Genomic DNA, 21,544 nt, shown 5'->3' with positions numbered 1-21,544 from the left:
GGTGAGGCTGCAGGAGGAGGTACTCCCACTCCCCTCTGTCCTCCAGCCTTTATTTGCTTTGGCTGTCTTCATCCTCCGGGAATTGTGACAAACCCGAATGGCAAGTACATTTGAGTTTCACAGAAAGAGGGCAAGGAATGGAGATGCCAGGCAAGGGGAGAGGATGGAGTGTGGAGCTGGAGCACGGTCTCCTGATGGGATGCCACTTGGATGGAAAGGCAGGATTCCCCGGCCTGGGGCTGGGGTCCTGTGCACCCACCTCTAAGCACAGTCTTGGACAAGGATGAACAGCAGGCTCCCGAGGAAATGATGCTACACCCACTCTGAGTGGGACACTCCTTGGCTCTGGAAGCCCTTGCCACCCCTAAACACCTCTTCCCCAGGGTGAGTAGAGCTGGGGCGGAGGCAAGGAAAGGCCCAGGCTGTCTCAGCCTTGTCCTCTTCCTCCTGCTGGGCTGGGGCCCTGGAATCTTCGCCTCCACGGATCTGTTTTCCTGTTCTGTCTCCTAAGGTTATAAAGGACCTCAATCTTCCTCCTCATAAAACCGTCACACAAATGAATGCTGTCTAGAAGAAAGTATTAACGTTGTTTACAGATATTAATCCAATGGCCTGTGAAGCACAGCGCCACACCTTTGCCCCATCAAATGCATCAAGATTTAAGCATCCGAGCAATAATAAAACCACAGTTGAAATTTATCAAGTAGTTGCTTTATGCTGGAGCCTCTATTTGCATTGGCTCTTGTTATGCTCACAAAAATCTCAAAACTTAGATGCTGATGTTATTGCGGATTTTACGGATGAGGGACTGAGGCACAGAGAAGTTAAGCAACTTGCTCAAGATCTCAGAGTAGCAGACAGAGTGGTACTATCCTCTGCCGAGGATGCCCCTCCTCTAGTTTCTAGAACCTGGATACAAGATATGTATATGCATGTGCGTGTGTGTGCGTGTGTGCATGTGTGTGTTGGGTGTACAGACTTTTGGCTCCTGGCTTGGAAGCTGGGAGGGCCCCTGAGCCAAGAAGTACAGGCAGCTTCTATACTCTGAAAAAGGCAGGGAGTGAGATTCTCTTCCAGAGCCTCCAGCAAGAGCAGCCGGGGGTCCACTGTGGTCTCCGGAGCTGTGAGATTGCCAGTTTGTCTCAAGCTGGAGATGTATCACAGCAGTAGCAAGAAACACACACCACTGGCACGAGACAGCAGCAGTGTCACAGACATTAGCCTGGTGGGTAAAGAAGGCCCGTCATTAAAAGCCGACTTGGGCCCAGCAGAGGCTTAGGGCAGTGAGTCCCTGCCAGAGGCCTCCCCCGGCCACAGCTGCCGAACCACGTCCCCTGCTCCTGCTTCCAGCAACCCCCTCCATCCTTCCCTCCAGGAGCATGAGGAGCATCTCAGAGCAGGTGTGGGAGGCCTAGAGTTAGGCCGGGGAGACAGGAGCAGAAGAGGAAGGTGAGTCCTCTACAGAGCTTGGGGAACTTCACTGCCATGGGTACCAGTACCTCATCACGTGAGCAGGAAGATGCAGTGATAGAATGATGCTGGGCATGGTGGCGCACACCTGTAATCCCAGCACTTGGGAGGCTGAGGCAGGAGGATCGCTGTGAGTTTAAGGGTAGCCTAACTATATAGTGAAATCCTGCCTCAAAAAATAATTGACCAAGTATGTAGCCCAGTGGTGGTCCAAGCCTGAGCCCTTGTGCCGTGGCACGTTTGGGCAGTTGTGTGATCTGGTTGAAGCCATGGCCCCAGTTGGCCAGTGGGTCAGCAGGGGCATGAAACATCTGGAACAACATCTTTAGCGCTGTCCCAGAGCAAAGGGGCACCCCTGAAGGAAGGCCTCTGTGGAAGGATGAGGATGCAGGGAGGGCAAACGGAAGGGGACACTAAAACCTTCATAGGATCCTGCCATAGACTTTATGGACTTTGCTGCCACCTTGTGGACAGAATCTAGAAGGCAGAGCTGAGGCCCACCTTGGCCAAAGATGGACATCTGTCAGAGCTGTAAAATAAATACTTCTGAGTATTGAGCGCCAAGTCCATTCCACCCCCATCCCCCGCACACACAGCTGAATTTGTAGGACCCAACTCTCCCAGATGGCATAGTCCTGGTGCGTCTCTCTGCCGAGAGTTTTGTTTTCTTTTCAGGCACAGGGGCTCAGGAGGTAGCACTGGTAGATGAGACCCAATCGGGATCGGGCTGGACCCCCACGATGTGGCAGTAAGGCTCTGGGGAGGAACTCTATGCCAGGAAGCTATGAATGGGCTGAGATGAGATGAGATGAGAAAGAGGCACAGGACATAGCCCCTGCTGGGGGGACCCATGGTAGGAGTCCAGCTCACCTCAGAGACTGTATCTAGGTGTGGTGGCACGTGCCTGTGACCCCAGCCACTGGGGAGGGTCAGGAGGCAGGGATGAAAGTTGGAGGCCAGCCTGGACAATTTAGCAAGACCTTGACTCAAAATTAGAGGAATCTAGGGATGTAGCTCCGTGGTAGAGTGTTTCTGGGTTCAGCTGCAGTCCTGCCTCGAAGAATAAGCAAATATACAAGAAATATGGAAGCCTCTATCCCAGTGCCCATGTGGAGCAGTTCTCATCATTCCAATCATGCAGGGTCCAAGGAGGGCTTTTGTACCACTTGACACCTCTGCCTCAGCCGCACGATCTCTCGGGGCATGGTTTCCGTGTTGGGGCATGGTGCCCACAGCACCTCCGAGCCGATCACTGATATGAGAAGCTGAATGTCCCTTCCTGGAGGCTCACAGGAAGTAATCACAAGTCACCTCCACAGCCAGCGGCCTCTGATGGGACCAAACTTCACATATGGGGTCCCCTGCTGCACGCAGCACTGTTGTATTGTCCCCCTGTAAGTGTGGTTCAGAAAAGAATGGGGGTGGCCAAGCATCTGGGTGCTGTTCTAGGTACACCCACTAGAGTGCTGACGGAGGCTGAGGCAGAGCTCCCTCCCTTTCCTGCCCCTTACTGAGCTGGAGAGACAAAGGTCTCTGTGCACAGGTGTCTAGGAAACGGGATTTTACTCCTTCTGTCTCAGACTGCTGCCCTCACTCCTGTTAGAAAATTATTGTCAGGAAGATTTTTCTGCAGTCTGGTGTCCGCACTCCAAACAGAAGGGCGAGATGGTGTGGAGGAGGCATCTATTCCAGAGAGGAGCATTCTGTTTCCTAAGACCAGGGTTTCATCCTCCAGCCCAGGCAGTCAGGGCTGGCCAATCACAGGCCTCGGTGGGGAAGGGATCACAGAGGGCCAAGGTAGAGGGGAAAACCCCACAAATCCCAGCTCCAGCCCTGGGCTGCACTGACTGTGTGCTGCCTGTGTCCAGCGGCAGGGCTCCTGGACTCCTTGCTAGTCAGGGCACGGTGTGGCTGGGGGACGAGGCCAGTGGGTTGGTGTCAGGTCAGGATGGCTGTGCGGGGACTGGCAAGATCCTCCTGGACCCCATCCTCCCTGCCAGTACCCCTCTTCTTCCCTCCAATCAAGGGCGGAGCTGCCCTCTCCTGTCTACCACCCCTCCCCAAGCCCTGGAAGGGAGGAGAGGGAGCGATTAGCATGGGGCATTGTCCCCGGATAATGGGCCCCAGCTGCCGCTTGAAAGGAAGACAAAGAGCCTGGCAGCTCCACGCGCATTATCCCCTCGTTAAATCTCTGTTATTAGATTAGATTCAAAATGTATTGATTCCGAGGCTGGGGGGAGGGGGTGAGGGAGCAGAATCTGGCCTGTGAATGCCGAACCACATTTCTCCCTCCTTATCCAGCCAGGAAACTTTTCCTCCTCCGGAGGCCCTCAGAGAAATCTCCCCTCACCCCTGCCCCGTCCTCTGAGCTCAGCCTCCCTGCTGGACTTCTGGAAGCCCCTGAGTGTCCACCACTGGGAGGCATCTTGAGAGCCTGGAGCCCAGCGGCAGTCAGGGGCAAAGGTGCCAACAGCAATCATGAGCTCAGAGAGGGCTGGAGGGCCTGACGGGCATTGTTAAAAATCTTTGATGGAATCTTTTTAGTAGAAATGATAGCTTTGGAAAGAGGCAGATGGGGAATGAAATGAAAATCTGGAATATTTGGGAAGTGTATTGAGAAGCACAAGTACTTCTGATGTTCTCTCTACTTAGCCCAGGATGCGGAGAAATGGCCCAAGTGGCTAGACATGGGAGCAGGTTCTGGAAAGTGCACCAATTGGGAGGGGAATTCTGGGTGTGTGCATCCCACGCACATGACAAAAGTCTCCTTGGGAGAAGACCAAAGTCAGTAATGATGGACAGGAGCTAGTGCACTGGGGTGAGGGTGGGTTCTCTGGTCCTAGGCCTCAGTTTCCCATTCCCGGGCAGCCCAGCCCAAATGCCAGATCGATGAGCTGATTGGCTGTAGCTAGTGGAGCAGAAGATGTTACACATGGAGCCTCATTCTCAGGGTAGTTAATTGGCTGCCTCAATGCTGGGCTCTGTCGCCCCATTGATTGTGGGTGAAGGGTGAGGTGGGGGAGATGGAGAATCAATAGGCTGATTAGTGTCTTACTAGCTCTCTGGTTGGACATTTTGTCAATAGCCACCCACTTACTGACCAGTGGTGCATTGACAGTGCCAGACTGTCCAGGTTCCCTGCAACCTGAGACGTGAGAATCACCTAAGAGTGTGGCGGACCCAGGCAGGTCCTAATGGAGTAGGGCAGCTTTTGGTCCTAAAGCCAAGATCCTAAAGCCATCTTAAGCGAGGGAAGAGGAACAGCCCCCATATTTTGCCCAGGCTTGTTCAGAGAGAAGCAACAGTGGTGAGTGGAGGCCATTCCCTCTTCCTACCCACCAGCAAAACAAAAATAAATACACAATCCTTAAGTAACATCAAAAGCACATGTGTCCAGGGTGTAAAGATGAGACCTGAATGCCAGGTGACCTTAGGAATGAATAGTCAGGTGGTCATTAGTGAGTCCAGTGTGCTGGGGAACTGGGCTGAGAAGCTGAGAGAAATAAATCAATCCAAGTGAGACCCTTCCTCAGCCGGCAGGCCATTTCAGACATGCAGAACCCAGGGTTCGGGCCCACAGTTCTGCCCTCCATCCAGACTCCAGGACTGGGGATAGGGGAGATTACAATTTCACAGATTCCTTGCTGAGTCTGTAACAACTGGCTGGCCCAGAAGAGTGGGAATATCAGTGGACATGTTCGGATTCATCCGATGTAATTCCTTTGGGTCCCTTCCCTTTAACCTGGATGGTCTATCCCTCTCCACAATTCTTTCTGAATGTCAGGCATAACAAGGCATAGAAGGAGAAAGCTAGAGTGACCATTGGAGAGCAGAGAAAATGTCATCCATGCACTGTGGACACCAGAACAGGTCACCTTTGGTGGGACCTAGCATTCCTCTTCTTTGAATACTGATTTCTGGGACACAGGGACAGGATGTGAGAAGATCAGAAAACATTATCCCATACCTATCTCTCTCTTATGATTCAGTTTTCCAGTGGGCTGCCAGGGCCAGGCTCTGAGGATTCCGAAGGGTAAGCTAAGGCTCTGGTTTCTTGGTGTTTCCTATGTGACTAACCGACGGGTGCTGGCCATGGTCCTGAAATCCTTGTCTCCATCGCAGACTCCTCTTGCAGGGAGACAGCCTGCTTGCTCCCAGAGAGACCCTGAGCCCAGAACAATCGTAGAACTATGTAAGTCCTTCTAGAATCTTTCCACGGAGCAGAGTTGAGCTTCTTCTTCTCTCTCCTCTATTGCTAAGTCTCCACAGCCGGGACTCTCACACCATATGCAAATTCCACAGCCTACTGTTTCTTTTTCATAACAGCTACCATTTCACTTCCTAACTCCCTGAAAACTATAGATAATCCTGAAGCCTCATGATAATTATAAACTTCTTCCGCCCATCCACCTTTCCCCAACTGCTGACAAAGTGAAGTAGAGAGTTTAAGGTTCACTGCATTTTATTATCTATCCCCCCCCCCCAGTGCACGAATGTTAAGAAGGGGCTGATGTCAGGGACTGGATGAACCGGGTGCAAAACTATCAGGCCCATGTAACAGAGTTGGTGTTTTCTTTATCAAAAAAACAAGGTCGGTGGAGATGAGCAGAATTCCAAGTGCCTTATTCAGAGGAAAGCCTCTGGGGAAACTGAGATTTGTTGCACAGATAAGTAGAATGGAAGTAGGGAATGATCTAGATGTTTTAAAGCCATGATGGGCTTCTGGGTGTGAGGGGATTAAAGGTACTGAACATTGGGCTTTGCAGGGAGGTCCAAATTGGAATTGCTTAGGTGACCTGGCATTGAACACAGAGAGAGGCTGGGGCTCCATCTGTGTGTTGGGAATGTCTCCAGCATCCCCGGGCCCTGAAGCAGAAATTCTCCATTCCCATCCTAACCAGCTCCATGTTGCTTGCACTGCCAGGCTGTGATGTCTCAGGCGTAATGCCAGACAGACCAGAGCGTGACCAAGGTGATGCTGTAGGCCAGCACTGCCAGCAGGTAGACTCTGAAGAGTAGCTTGTCCAACACAGAGCCCACACGCAGCCAGTCTCGGGCCACCTCCCGCGTCTCCTCCCGCTTCTCCAGGAAGTGCCGGATGGAGGCCAGCTCCTGCAGCAGCCCACACATGGCTAGGGAGGCCTCCCGCGGTGGAGGGGGTGGACTGCCTCTGCCTCGAGAGGTCTTCTCCAAGTCCTGGGGTCCTCCCAAAGGGCCGCAGTGGTTTCCCATAGCTGGAAGAAGGGTAGAACCTGGGTGAGACAGGGAGGCCGGTGGGCTGTTCTGAGCATCATGCTGTCTTCTCTACAGCCGGCAGCAATTTTTATTATGAACAACTTGAGACATATTTAGAATAACGCACATATGTGCATAGTCACCATCCAATTTAACTAATTTTAAAAGCCTCACCTTAACCACACCCTTTACCCCTCCCCAAGTCAGCAGCATCATGAGATTAGTGTTTACCCTCCTGGGCGGTTTTTAATCCTGAAGGATTTCCACAGCAATCTGACATCCATCCTTTCATTTGAAGGTTCTGATGGCCCCACGAGAGTCAGAGCTGGGGTGATTACTGCCCCTACTTTTTAATGATGGTGCTGAAGCTCAGAGACACTAAGTGATTAACAAAGCTGGTTCATCGTTTAATGGCAAGACCACCTAGACCAGGTATTTGGAGTCCCAGTTCACTGCTCTCTCTGCCGTATCATTTGCCTATGAAAGGGATGGCTCCTTTCCAGGACCCCAAGTCCTTCTGGACACCTTCAGAAATAGTGACCTTCACTAGTAAAATCAGTGCACTGGCTCATGGCCTTAGATGGGCCAGAAGAACGCTTGGACCCAGTTGGGAGGGGGGATGAAAAAGAGCAGAATGGAGAGGAAAAATTAAAAACCCAAGCCTAGAGGTGGGCGGGGCTGGTTCAATCATGTTTCTTGCAGTTTCTGGTTCTGAAACAGAAAGCAAGCTATCTACCATTTATATGTTGCTGTTTCCTCCTTTGAGACCCAAGAATGACAGTTGTCTTGGGTTTTCATGAGTCTCAGATGTGATAATGTAGAGAAATGCTTTGTACATGCTTGGCACAAGGTACTCAGTGAACAAACTGCCAGTCCAGGCAGTATGAGCTTTGTGTTTAGTATGTCTCTGAACCCATCTCTCTGCCCCATAGCTGTTTGGAATTCGGAGGGACCTGGGCTCTGGGATGCTTACAGTGGGAGAGTTTTAGAAACCCCAGCAGCAGCATTTCACTGTATGGGGCCAGGAGGCCATAACCACCCACGGAGCATTGTGTGACCTCACTTCAGGTTCACCTCGGAGGGCTTTCAAAGCCCCAAGTACTCAGCTCCCGACACGCACAGACTCCAGGACTTCCATGCTACCTGTCCACAGCTGGGCTTATGAAAAGCATGAAAGTGAAGCGGGTGTCTAGACTGACACCTTCGGCTGAAGTCTACCTGCTCCCAGCAAGCCTGGATGTGCGGTGCCATGTACAAGGTTTCATCCAGTCCCCAGGCTGTCCCAGACTCTTTGTACACCACACCCTGCATAGACCCCCTACAGTGTCCCTGAAACCAGACTGGAAATGGCCCCTCTGGGTGTGGCTCTCCCCTTCCTCTCTCACCTGAGAAGTCATCAGTCTTGGTGGCTTGCAAGGTGGCTGGGCCCCTGTGGGAGGTCAGCTGCTCTCCTAAGCAGAGAAGACCGGCGATTCGCTCCAGAACCAGGTGCCGAAGCCAGAGGGGGACGGGCTGTTGCAGGTCTTGCTTGTGCACCAGCCGCACAATGAGGATGGTCTCAGCCAAACTTATCACCAGAAGGGCCATACACACCACAAAATAGACACCTGCGTAGCAAGGGACAGTGTCAGAGGATGCAGCACACACACACCCAAGAGGTGGGAGGAGCTGGCCCTCATCAGGCTGCGTGAGCCCTTCCCTCGGGAGGCCTTACTGATGAGGGGGGTGCCGATGGCAGTGGCTGGCAGCGTGTCAGACACAATGATCAGGAACACTGAGTATCCCAGGAGGAGTGTGATCTTGAAGGAGACCCTCTCCCCACTGTCCGGGGGCAGGTAGAAGCCCACAATGTCCACGATCATGAGAAAGATGCTGGGCAGCAGCAAGGTGACTGCATAGAAGAGAGGCCGCCGGCGGATGACCACCTGGGACCAAGAGAGAAGCTTAGAGAGAGCCGGAGACAGACAGCTTCGCACTCAGGAACCAAGACCTCAGCCCGCCCTCCCTTGCAGGAGTTTCTGACCTGGATTGTGCAGAGGCCCCGTGCCCCGCCCCGCCATCCAGGCTTACAATTATCTGGGATAAGGAAGGAACAGTCCATTGCTTTGCTGAAGCGATCCTGAAGGGGATGTGGCAGACCCTGGGTTGGGGCTGTGGAAGTTCTTCCCAGCATGCTCCTCTAGCGCCCTGGCTGTGAAACTCTAGGAGTTTCTGTCACACTTTCCCCAGCCACTCCCACTCACGTAGAACTTCATCTCTGCAAAGGAGCCTCTGCTTTCCCTGTCGCTGAACTCCAGAAACTCGGTCAGCACCCCCAGCAGCTCCCACTCGCCCTGGTTCATGAAGACACTCTTGTCAGACTTCACTTTTTCTGGCAAGCGCCACAGGGAGATGTTGATGTCCTGGACTGAGACAAAAGACATGAGGCCAGCGGTGGAATCTGAGTCCTGGATGGTGGAGAGTGGCGTGGGCAGCGATCAAGGAACCCTGATGCCCACCCCGGGCTTCTGGCCTCTGCCCCAACCTCCAGCCCTGGTTTCCTTAGCTATAAAGCAAAGCTCCATGGCACTCTGTGCCTATCTCACAGGTCTGCAGGGTGGACAGAGGAAGTCTTGGGGAGAAGCACACAGCACAGTGCAAAGAGCCCAACAGGCCACCACACCTGCCAAAAGCATTCTAAGTTTCTCTGCTAGACTGAGTCTTTGGGAAATAAATTCAACATTCTTCACCTTTGCGTTGATAGAACTACCTGTCTCTGAAGATGAATTAGGAAAATAAGAAAAATTTCCTTTTAGGGGCTAGCAGCTCTAAAAATGCACATGTGTGTGGTAGGGTACATGCAATAGGTACTTTCCAGAATGATGTGTGAGTGTGCATATATGAACACCCACCATGTGGATATAAAGAGCAGGAAGAGTGTACTTAATGGAGCTTATACTGATAGAAGAGGTTAAATCTTGCTGGAGGGAGTTACTGGAGAAGTCTTTGATATTGAGGATGGAGCTCAAAAAGCCTCAGCCTTCTCTATAGCTTGGTTTTTGGTCAAGGTTATAGATTATCACCATACTATAGCATAATGCACAGATGGACAGGCAGAGCTGCTTTTCACAGACAGACAGCGCTCATGTCCTCGCCATCTAGTGAGCCCCTGGAACTCACCCACTCAATACAATTTGCCAAGAACTTCCCTTTGGGCCAGACATTGTGCTAGGTATCCAATGGCAACAAGAACTCACATCCCCATCTAACTTTATGTCTGTGCAGAAATAGATACTGAACAGGTATTGATACGTATGATTAGAGTGATTCTGAAATTTTACAGCAGCTATGGCCTCATTTGGGAAGGAGAGGTTTGTCCCTAGGAGCTGCTCCTTAGGGAGCTACCCAGGGCTGAACAGCGAGGTGGCCAGCTGGGTGAGACTGGGGGGGTGAAGAACCTGGATGTGATAAAGGGAAGTGACAAGGGACTGGGGGCCTGGAGGAGAAGGCAGCAGGGCAGGGGCAGAGCTCAGGGGAGCACACGCCAGAGGAGGCGGGGTGCTGCACCCTCGCAGGGCAGCAGGTCAAGGACTTGGATTGAGTCCCAGGACTGTGGGAAGCCATCGAGGGCTTCAGGTGACTCAGTCGGATTTGTACTTTGCTCAGAGCTCACTGGCTGCTGCGAGGAGCACGAGCACGAGTGAAATGATTGTAAGCCGTATGACCCGCACACATGTACTAAAAGAAAAAAATGAACGAGCGAATTAGGTAGCAAGTTAATGGGGATGACGGAGCAGGCAGGAGGGTGGCTTGGCTGGGAGGGGCGCTGAGGAGAAGTGGGTATGTCTGTCTGTCCTAGAGGCGGCTGGTGTCAGTCCTGTTTGGGATGCTGGAAAAGAATCATTCCTTACTGACATGCTGCAGTCAGTTCAACTGTCTCACTAAATCCTTAGAACAACTAGGGGAGGAAGGGAGGGCAGCAGCATCGATCCCACTTGGAGAAGGAGGCAGCAGGAGTGCAGGAACATTCAGAAAATAAGTGGCTGGGGCTGCGAGCACAGCTCAAGGGTAGTGTGTGCTTAGTGTGAGTGAGACCCCGGGTTCGATCCCCAGCACTGCCAAGAAGAAAGAAAAGAGTGGTAAGTTGAATAAGGGGGATGTATCCTAGAGAATAGACCTCGTCCAGATTCCCCTAGGCCTTCCCAGCTCTGGCCCTGACCCCCAAAGCCCACATACTCACTGGTGTGCAGCCAGCTGGTGAAGGTCAGGGAGCAGTTCTGCACGTCGAAGGGGAAGTTATAGATGTCGAGGCTACACGCAGTCACCACCTGCAGGGGCTTGTAGTTCTGCACCTCACCTTGATGCCGAACATACACGTAGGGGATATTTGGAGATTTCCCCACGTCCACGCTGGCCAGGAGAGAAGGGTCAATTAGGGGGCTCCGGAGACATCCAGCCCCAGGAGTGGGAAAGTCTCTGAGCAGCCCAGGAGAAGAAATGCATGAAGAGTACAAACAGCAAGACAACCTGGAGGCTTCTGCATGATGGCCTGCCATGGTCAAGGCTGTCTCCCCGTAGAAAAGGGTGTGTCCCCAATATTTACCTAATATCTATCCACAAAGAGCAGGAAAGGCATGCATGGACCCCAAAACCACAGGCTACAGGAGCCCTGCCCAGCTGCCTGTGTGGTCACACACTCCTGCTGCTGGGCCAGGCAGAGATGCACTGCCTGAGTGACGGCGCTGCATTAATGCAGGCTTGGGGAAGGAGCACAACATTGCGCCCTGACTTTGCCATTTTTTTGCTCCTCTTTCCTAGAAGTCTTTAAATGTGAGACTAAAATAGTCATCTGGAGAGTTTGTGGGTAGGAATTAAGGAAATCCTAGAGGTCCAGTATGATTTTACCCTATTCCTTTGGCATATTCTAGACCCCCAGGCTCTCCTGAGTGAGCACAGTGGCATTACTAACTGAGCTGGGGCCCAGGGCTTCAGCCTTGTGTGGGACCAGGCTAGAGATGCAGAATCAAGACTTGGGCCACTGCAGTGTTGGGGTTGGAATTCCCAGCCGAGAATGAATTTCCCAGAACCCCTTCAGTGAGGTAGGCTGGACATGAGGGGCAGGGCCCAGGTCAACTTCCTCCCTTAGGAGAAAGTCAGTGGGGCCCTGTGGAGCTGGGAAGTTTTGTGAGTAGTAAGTGGGGGACACAGTTGTCCCCTTCCGCTTTCTATCCACTTCCCCAGACATTTTACCTGCCTGTGAATTCAGAAGTCCAGCGGGAGGACCCTGCATGAACTTGCAGAAGGGGTGCAAAGTCTTTTATTGGGGTCAAGGGGGACCGTGTTTGGCTGTTGGAAATAAAGGTTGATGGGATCCGTTTCAAACTGGCGATGCAGTTTATGGTTAGTTAGGTACTTGTGTGGCTTGGGAGGTTTGAACATATTTCTTAGCTCTGAATCTCTTCTGAGGCCAGGTGCAGTGGCTGCCATCAATGTTCTGTTCCTTCCAAAAACACAACCGTCCCCTTTAAAATGCAGCTGTCCCCATTAGGCTATTATAACTCAGTGTGTGTTCATGCACTGGCTCCTTTCCCTGTGACGTGGGCCCTTGGACTAATAAGTGCAGAGTTTCAGCATCAGGCACAGAAAAAAGAGAAAGCTTTATCAAAGGGAAGAAAGCAAAAACGAAGGAGACTGAATGCAAGCTAACTTTATCTACAGCGGGCAAGTGTGAGTCTTGCAATGATCTTGTCAGCCAGTGCCTGGCTTCTCTAGCCGCTGAGCCACCCGCCCAGTGTGTGGTCACAGTACTCACAACTCGTTGATGAGAATGTCCGGGACCCAGATGCTGTCCGTGGGAATGGACAACTTGGTGATGTTGTCAAAGTCCTCGGGGTTCCACTGGAGAAATTCATCCGTCCAGAACTGGGAGAAGAGTGGGAATGGTCACAGGCAGCCTCTCACTATCAGGCTCACCTGCAACTCAGACTTCATCCCCCATGCCCAGGCGACAAATGGGCATCTTCTGCAAAAATCTGGGTGTCGATAGCACCCAAATAACTCAACAGTAACAGAGACTCCCCTCCCCTCACTCTGTCCTAACCCTGTCCCTTCATGCACGCAATATGGACAGACACAGTTGCTACAATGCGCTACCCATCAACTCCAGGAATTTGGACAGATGATTTCCTGGTTCTGGGCCTGCAGACACACAAATGGGGATAACAGCACCCTCTTCACAGGGCAGAGGTGGCTATTGTTATATTTCATTTAATGCATTTTCTACTCTTATGCCTGATTGGACATTCTGAAAGCTACATTGGAAAGTCTTTGGTCGTGCCCCCACTGACCTTAAACTAGTTAAACTTTATGAACCTATGCATTCCTCCACCGATCCCCTTAGGCTCACTTTTGGCCACACCTTTTGGTAAATTCTGTACTTCAGCCTGGCATGGTTAAACACCATGGAGACCTCCACATCTCTGTGAACCTGCTCCTTCTCCCATGCTGCAATCTCTGTCTTCTTTCCGAGTGCCTTTCCCCACCGGCCCTTCTAACCTGAGCCAAGGCATCTGTGCTCCTTTCTCCACGACACCTCCCTGGACCCCAGGTCCAGGCTGGGTGATATGAGCCTTCGTCGTGCTCCCATGCACGGTGGAGTAGCCGTTATGCTACACATTCATGGTCTGTCTATGTACCTGTTGCTTCTATTAGTCTGCGAGCTCACTGTGAGCCAGGACCCAATCGAGTTAGTGTCTTTAATTCCAGTCTTTGACCTCATTGCTGGGTGGACTGACTTTGCCTCTCTGCCAACTTCAACTACTGAGCCAGACAGGTGACCCTAAAGGTCCAGAAGGGGAAAGGGGTTCCAAGGCATGCTTGTATTAAGCGGCCAACATTCAGGCTTCTTCCTGTGCCCATTTCCTGTCACGTGGATGCTGGAACCGGAAGAGTGTCCATGGCTATGAGAGAGGATTTCAGAGGCCCGTATGCACCAGCATTGTCTGCAGGGCCTCCTGGCTGGTCTCTGTGAGCCATCCTCATCCTCCTGCCCCTGCTCTCAGCCACTTCCCTTTCCCTTCTGCTCAGATTTCTTTCCCCACTTCCAGCAGCTGCTAGACCTGCCTATGGGAGCAGCTGTCCCCTCCTCCACAAGCCCAAAGCCAGTGCCTGGCCAAGCCCTGTGTTCATCAGAAGCTAGACCAGTGTGGACACAGCCAAGGCCCTAAGGGCTCAGTGAATGGAATCACCCTGTTTGACCCAATGTGGCTTTTGTCCACTTTGACTTAATAGAAGAAAGAACTTTCTAGCAACTAGAACTGATTGAAAGTGAAGTTGCTGCCTTGTGAGTTCCTGGGTGCTGGAAGTAATCCTTCAACAGACGCTGGACAAGAACTTCTCCGGAATGCTGTGAAAAACTTCAAAAGGGATCGGGGCTTCCCCGCACACGCACACACACACACACACACACACACACACACACACACCCTTTCCGGATATGAGACGATTCCAGGGTCTTGGATCTCATGCTGAGTGTGCCTCTGAACTGCCCCCCAGCCTTTCCTCATGAAAGTCCCTGGGACTGCTGACTCCTTTGGATGGGAAAGTGGGGCTGCGTGGGGGACTGCTCTACTCACCTGCCGGTACCAGATGTAGGTGGTCAGTACCTGATTCTTCTCATCCTGGGAAAGGAAGGGGAGCTCAGTCAGGTGGTCTGCATGCATCATCCCCAAAATGAGTTGTGTAAATGTGACTCATTCCCTGGATTACACAATATTCATCTTAAAAATTATGAATACCTCCATCATGGTCATTTACTGTTACATAATTATGCTAGAAGGTATGCAGACAGTTTGTACTTTCTCTTCTGTATCTCTATATTTTATGTATTATGCTGTAAATAATATATAACAGTGATGGCAAGCCTTTTAGAGATGAGGGCCCACACTGCACCCCAAAACCCACTTACGTATCCCAAAGGGCCAACACGGCAAGTAAACCTGAATACTGAGGTTTTAGGTTAGAAAAAATAACTCATGCATTAATGTCTTTTGTTTTAAAGGGAAAATAGATAACACATATGGTTCACCACCACTGATATATACTATAAGTTGTACGTAGCTTTGTTACATATTATGTATAACTTAATTACAGATATTGCTCATTTAATGACTTACCAGTTTAATGACAATTTGAGTTTATAGAGAGCCCTTCCCAGACCACGTTGCAGTCCAGGAAGTTTGCATTTGTAATCCCATGGAAAAGTTATTGGAATTCACCGAGTGAATTTCAATTTACCACGTCCAGTGCAACCCACAGTGAGAATAAAGATACTGAGCCATGTTTACAGTTGGGGGAGCCCAGAGTCCCACGTTCAGCTAGGGTGAAGGCTAACGGAACAAAAGGCCATGACTCAGGGCCAAACCCAGGATTTATTACTTTGTCAAGAAGGGAGCAGTTCAGGGATGAGGGTAGTTATGCTGAGAAATATGAGAAATGTGTGGGCGCCATAAGCTGGGCTAGGCAGGAGGACTGAAATCACCTCTGTAACATGCAGAGTCACCGCATAACACAGTTCTAGGCAGTATCTAATGTTTTGGGGTAGGCTCTGATGAGTAGTCTTTTATGCCCTGGGAAGTTCACAGCCTCCAATCTCCTGGCTCTGTCCCAGCCATGGCGCATGGCAGCACTGGCTCATGCAAGCTTCCCGTGAGAGACAGGGTGGGGCAACAAAGACCTGTCGCCTTGCTTCACAGACTACACATCAGCACCTCCCCTAGACTGATTTGCATTGCTTTAAGCCCATTGAAGGAACAAAGAAAAGCCCAGCCCAAGCTCTGTACATACAATACGTGGAAACAGGGCCAGGCTTAGCCAGGATGGAGATAACTGCGCTTGTTTCAAGGCGAGTCATCCAGATGGTCCTCCACGCAGACTTACAGCTGAGGCACAGTGTTTGGACTTACGATCTGCTGCTGGACTTATGACTTGTCTTTTTTTTCTTTTCTGGTACAGTTCCGTACCTCTTATTTACAGAGCCTCAATGTCTTTTTTCTGTACAATACACCTTATGTATACAGTAGTGTAATTTCTGCTGATTTTATTGCATAGTACAGTATTGTAGTTTTATGTTCTGTTATATATTACAGTACTGCACATGAGAGTTATGCAAATAAAAGCAAAAACACTGAGGCTCTATAAACAAGTTGGATAGAACTGTACAAAATAAAAGATGGGTCGTTAAGTCTGAGCCACAGAACATAAGGCCAAACAGCGTACCTCGGTTCTAAGTTCAGTCATTAAACTGGGAGGTCCTTAAGCAAGGACCATCTTATATACAAAGAGTGGGGGGCGGGGTGCTTGCTATAAAATTGAGAAACACAAAACCACATGAAGTAAAAAATTTATCACCCACCCCTCATCTAATTCCTAGTTTCCCTTTCTTGCTTTCTTTCTATTTTTTAATTTGGATACTGGGCATCAGACTCAGGACCTTGCGCTTGCCAGGCAGGCGCTCATGCTGCTGAGCTGTGCTCCCGGCTGGCTCCCCTTTCGGAAGCACTATGGTAACCCACTTGCTTGCGTCTTTCCAGAAATGGTTTTATCCCCTGTTGAGCAGGCAGGCTGACATAACAGAGCCCGTGAGGTCAGCCCTGCCTCTCCTGCGCTAATCCCGCACGCTGCATCTCTGCGACCGCTTTCTTGCTCATCTCTGTAGAATGTCTGGCCTCCTCTGCTACACAGCCCACTCCACACTGCTACGGTAATTGATGAAAGCATTGATTAGATCATTGATCTGTTGGGCTGACAATCTGCTGTCGCTGTTTAGTGACACCTGCCAGGTGTTAGGGACTTATGTCAGGCATTAAGGGCACAGAGATGAACAAGACAGTCTTCACCTCACCCCACTGGCCCCGAGAGACAGTTGCCATCATGCTACGATGCGTGGACAGCCAGTGCAGGAGGTGACTTCTGGTGTCGGGATGTGGGGGAACTTGCTCCGTGACTCTGGTCTGTGGTCTGAACAGCTATGCAAATGCTGCTGCAGCGGATCCTCAGCTGTGGTCCCACGGGGACCAGGCCAGAGATACCCACCGTGCTGCCCACAGGGTGGCTTCTAAGGTCCACTGCAAGTGTGGGTGGGGGACTGGGGCTGCACGCTTACCACACTGAGGATGGCGTAGACAATAGCATCGATGGAGACGGTGGTGGGTTTTCTCCAGTCTCGCACTGGCCGGACACTCTTCCTGTAATCAGCCAGGAGGTGGTCCGACAGCCTCTGCAGAGCGGGCCTGGTGGAGTTGTGAGCCTGGGCTGTCCCCTTCCCCCTGACTAGGAAGGAAAGCAGCTCAAGTGAGAATCAGATCCTCCTGTTGTCCCCTGGTTCTCTTGCATTGGTTTGTAAGCAAATGTATCCACACCTCCCAAAATTCCCAGGTCCCCCACAAACTGAAATTCTCATCACTATATCATTTTGTCTGTAGAGGAGCCTGCCAAAAATTCCAGTGAATGTTCACATAGGGGTCCCTGCCCCTTCACTTACAGGACAGCAAGGAGCCAGCTTGTCAGGACAGGTGATAGCAGAGAGGAAAAGGCCACCTAAACAGAGTGGAGGTGGGCTGAGGGTAGGGGGTGCGTCCTGGCAGCTAGCAGGAAGTAGGGCATGGTTGTGTGTGTGGCGCTGATGGGTTAGAGGGCCACAGCGAGCCCAGCCCCACAGGCACACTCTCTAAGCCCACTGCTCTGCGCCAGTGCTCCCCCAGCAGAGGTCAGACTGCAACCCCTGCACAGCTCACTCTGTCTCCTTGACCCGATCTGCACGGGCAAGGAGAAAGGGGAGGATGGCATCTCCCAGAAATGCATCCTGCCATAGCCACACGTGCTTCAGGGGAAGGTTTGCCAGGGCCTCTTCCTAAGGTGGCGGGCACAAACCGGACAAGGGTGGAAAAGAGGTTGGGGGAGATGGAGAGGGATCCAGGGAAATGCTCTCAGAGAAGGAGCCACAGGGACAGACATCAAGGCAACGCGAAAGCCCAGTCATTGCCCAACTGTCAGGCCTGGCTTCCATCGAAGAGCACTGTAGCCCTCCTCTCTCGCTGCCCCTTGTTGCCTGCCCTACGGGTCCTATGCCTCTTCACCTACCTTGATAAGCCATCAGCCTTTCTCAGAGCGACAAAGACCACAAAAGAGGGACGGTAAGGGACTCCTTTTAAACCTCCACTGGAATCATATTGGCAGACAGAATCTGTAACCTCCAAATACCTTGCGGGGTGGCTGATGCATCAGCCCACTTTGCAGAGGGACCCGAGGCTCGGGAGGGTGAGAACAGTACTTGCAGTGCGACAACCCATCTGTTCAATGGGACCCTTTTGTCTTTCATGACTGAGACTCTAACCTGCTTTAGACAGACTGATGCAAGAGGGCCCCGGAGCAGACTTGCTGGGAGCACAGAGCGTACCCCAGCCAAGGAAGCCCCTGCCACCTGGGCTTGCACTGTCTCCCCACTGAGCTTCTCCCAGGCACAGCTCACAGATGGCATCTTTCTCATGTGCCCAGGTGCTCCAAGATGGTCAGGTAGGGGGAGAAGCCTTCCTGTGGGGTGAACACGGTCTGCAGGAGAAGGACCCAGACCCCTCTGCGACTAAAGCTCTTGATTGCAATGCAGTCAGGACGGGAGGGGGTGAGCCCTGGAGGGGAACTGTAGGGAACCCCAACGAAGAAGACCAGTGAAGATGAAGAGAGGTGACTAGCTCTGGTCCCCGCTCTGCCACCAAGAAGCTGTGTGGTGCATTACTCTCTCTCTAGACCCCTTTACAACAGGAAAAGGCCAACCAAATGGGTTCTTAGGCCCTTTGTGGTGGTGGTTTGATGAGTTCAGGCACCAGGAAAGCAGAAAAGGTGCCCCTCTCCGGGCACCTCACTGTGTGGCTCTGAGCTGCTGGCTGCTGCCAGGCTTCCCTCCCAGCTGGTCCTATTGTCTTACCCCACACTCGACTCAGAACACCCTCAAGTCCATCTGTGATGAGGTCCTGACCCTCCAGCATCTGCACATCCCCTAACTCACCCTCCACCCGCTCTGCAGATAGCCAACCAAGTTGTGGCGAGTCCCCCACCTCCTTACCTTCTCCCTGTGCCAGGGATGTGGGGAGGAGCAAGGCCAGCAGCGCCAGCTGGAGCCACAGCGCCATGGCGGGCTTCCCACGCGTGGGAGGGCCCCGGAGTGGTGCTTAGGGTGAGCTCCAGAGAATGCCGGTCTGCTCGGCCTCTGCCAGCCTCATGCCCAGTCAGGCTGCTTCCCCCGCCGCTGCCTGCACCTTCTGAGGCTGCAGCTTGGTGCTCTGCAGGCCACCAGAGTTGGGGAGCCGCCAAGTTTTCCGGCCTCAGTCCTTCGGCTGGATCAGGTTTCAGGGAGGAGGAGGGGAGGGAACCAGGGGAAGGGGAGCCCGCCCTGGCTCACGGCATGTGGCCGGAGTGGGAGCTCAGTCCATCCACTCACCGGGGTGGCTTGGTCATGTTTCCCTGAAAAGTAACTTGGGGCCAGAGGCTGCATGGGTCTAGGGACAAGGGTGCAGCCTGATCGCGGGTAGGGACACCAGGCTGCTGCTCCGCTCATGTCCCTTGGTAAGTGTGTTTACCTGGCACTGGGCCAGGCTCAGTTCTTTGGCTCCTCAGGCAACGTAATTCCCCTAGTCACGAAGACCAAACGTCTCTGCTGCCAGAGGTCTGTCCTTTGGCCATCATGTAAATATGCATATTTATTTATTTATTCGTCTTTTTGAGACAGGGTGTCGTTATGCAGTTCAAGCTGGCCTTAGCTCATTTTATAGCCCAGGCTTGTCTGGAACTTGCAAGGATTCCCATGCCTCAGCCTCCCCAGTGCTGGGATTACAAACGTGCACCACCACGCCCAGCTCTAAAATTCATATTTAAATAGCACGATCTATATAGGAAAACTATGCACATTTTATACTTACACATTTCTAAAAATTTAACTAGAGCTAGAAAATATATGTAGCAAAAGTATAATAGTAATACATTCTTAGAGTAAAAAATCATGAAGAACAATGGAAACCATTTGTAGTTTGCTGCCCAGAGATGATCACTGTTTTTGGTTTTTAATGCATTATTTCATTTACATGAAGCTTTCAAAGCTCACTCTGGTCTATGCTGTTAGACCCAAGGGTATTGATGACTCCTGGGGTGGCGTTGACTAGAAGGAGATTTCAGTCCTGGTGACCAGGTATGTCTAGTCTGAAAATTCATTGCATTACACACACGCGATTTGTGTCCTTTTCTTGGTGTATTCCAACCTAAAGGAAGTGTTTAAAAAGCCAGCCAGATCTTGTCTCTTCCCTACTCATTCCCTGCAGTGGTCCCCTGCCCACAGAGGCCTTCCTGAACTCCACAGCTGAAGCGATCCCGCTGACTCTGCCTTCACTTACCCTGTCACACCACCCTCCTGTGTGCGCATCAGAACCACTGCACTGATTTGATAGGGTGAGACGGACATCGTCAATATTTTAGTGCATATTCTTCCTTTCCCATTATGTGCAATAAAGTAATTAAGCCACAGATACACTCTCCCATCCTCCTCCCCTTTTTTTCTTAATAGCAAATCATCAACATTTTTAAATGTGGTCTTTCTCTTCTCCTTCTCCTCCTCTTCCTTCTCTTCCTCTTCCTCCCTCTCCCTCTTCACCTCCCTCTCCTCTCCCCCTTCTCCTTCTCCCTTTCCTTTTCCTTCTCCTTCTTCTTCTCTCTTTTGAGAGAGGGTCTCACTGTGCAGTTCAAATTGGCCTTGAACCCAGACTGTAGCCCAAAATGGCCTCAAACTCACAGCAATCCTCCTGCCTCAGCCTCTTAGGTGCTGAGATTATAGACATGCACACCCCCCACACCTGCCCATAATCTTTCCTTTGTGACCTTAAACAGAGCATGCTCAGAAGTGTGCTGGAATTACACACATGAGCCATCACACTCAGCAAATGTGTAAAGAAAGAATTTAGTTTCTCTTTGTAAGTTAAATTGGCAAGTAGCTAACAATACTCAGACTATGTGCCCAAAAAATTGTCCGAGGAAGCACTGATGCGAGTTTCTGTTTGAAAGAGCTCTACCCCAGGTCTCCATGAGGCTATGTGTGGCCTTTACTACCTCGACTGCATTGAAGGCAAGATACTTCTGTATTAATCACGGCAAACTTCAACACTGAAATAATTCCTTCCTTTTCCAGTTGAATGTAAGTGTGGAATAGACTGAGAATACTGTAGCAAGTCTGTATTGTGATTAAGTTTAAAAAATAAACAACTGCCTTGGTCAGGGCTGAGTCCTGTGCATTATGGAGTCTTCATATAGCCTGGCGCCTTCATGGGGTCCCTACATGTGGCCGTTCCCCAGGATCCAGCTCTGAAAAGTTCAGTCCTGCCCTTGACCTCTGGCCACGCTTGTACATCATGCGCAGAGCCCAGCAAAACAGGGAAACTCAGCCTCTAAGAATTTCCTTCTGGAGGCCAGAGGTGAGGAAAGTGGTAGAAAATGAGGTGTGGTTAAATAGGAACCCCCAAACCTGTAGGAATGTTGAGCCAGATGCCCTAGAGTGAAGGCACTCCGAGCCTTTGTTTGACAGTCATGGCAGGAAGAGCCAGAGTCTCCAGGGTCTCCAGGGTCTCCGAGGTCTCCGGGGTCTCCAGGGTCTCCAGGTCTCCAGGTATCTAGGATCTCCAGGGTCTCTGGGGCCTCCAAGCTGAGTCTGGAGAGGTCCATGCTTTGGGAGAGCACTTTGAATTCCAAACTAGGCTCTTGAACCTAAGAAAGGCCTTAGGCTCCTAGCCCCTTTGACTCATGCATGCCACTTAGAAACCCGGTG

At 51.4% G+C, this 21,544-nt stretch overlaps 1 protein-coding gene across 2 annotated transcripts; it reads right to left on the bottom strand.

Moving 5' to 3' along the window:
- Positions 1–5,917: 5,917 nt before the first annotated feature.
- On the bottom strand, positions 5,918–19,258 carry Htr3a (5-hydroxytryptamine receptor 3A). 2 transcript variants are annotated; one of them, NM_001172707.1, is given in 9 exon segments: positions 5,918–6,722; positions 8,091–8,312; positions 8,420–8,630; positions 8,949–9,112; positions 10,925–11,094; positions 12,497–12,606; positions 14,319–14,363; positions 16,847–17,013; positions 18,803–19,000. In NM_001172707.1, coding segments are annotated over 9 exon segments (1,473 nt in total). In that variant the 5' UTR covers positions 18,870–19,000; the 3' UTR covers positions 5,918–6,405.
- Between the last annotated feature and the right edge of the window lie 2,286 nt (positions 19,259–21,544).

Source organism: Cavia porcellus, unplaced genomic scaffold (genome assembly GCF_034190915.1).
Source record: "Cavia porcellus strain 051 isolate PalLab524CR breed Dunkin Hartley unplaced genomic scaffold, mCavPor4.1 scaffold_9, whole genome shotgun sequence".
Taxonomy (NCBI): Eukaryota; Metazoa; Chordata; class Mammalia; order Rodentia; family Caviidae; genus Cavia; species Cavia porcellus.
The sequence above is the reverse complement of the archived record's forward strand: the minus strand, read 5'-3'. Positions and strand labels throughout refer to the sequence as shown.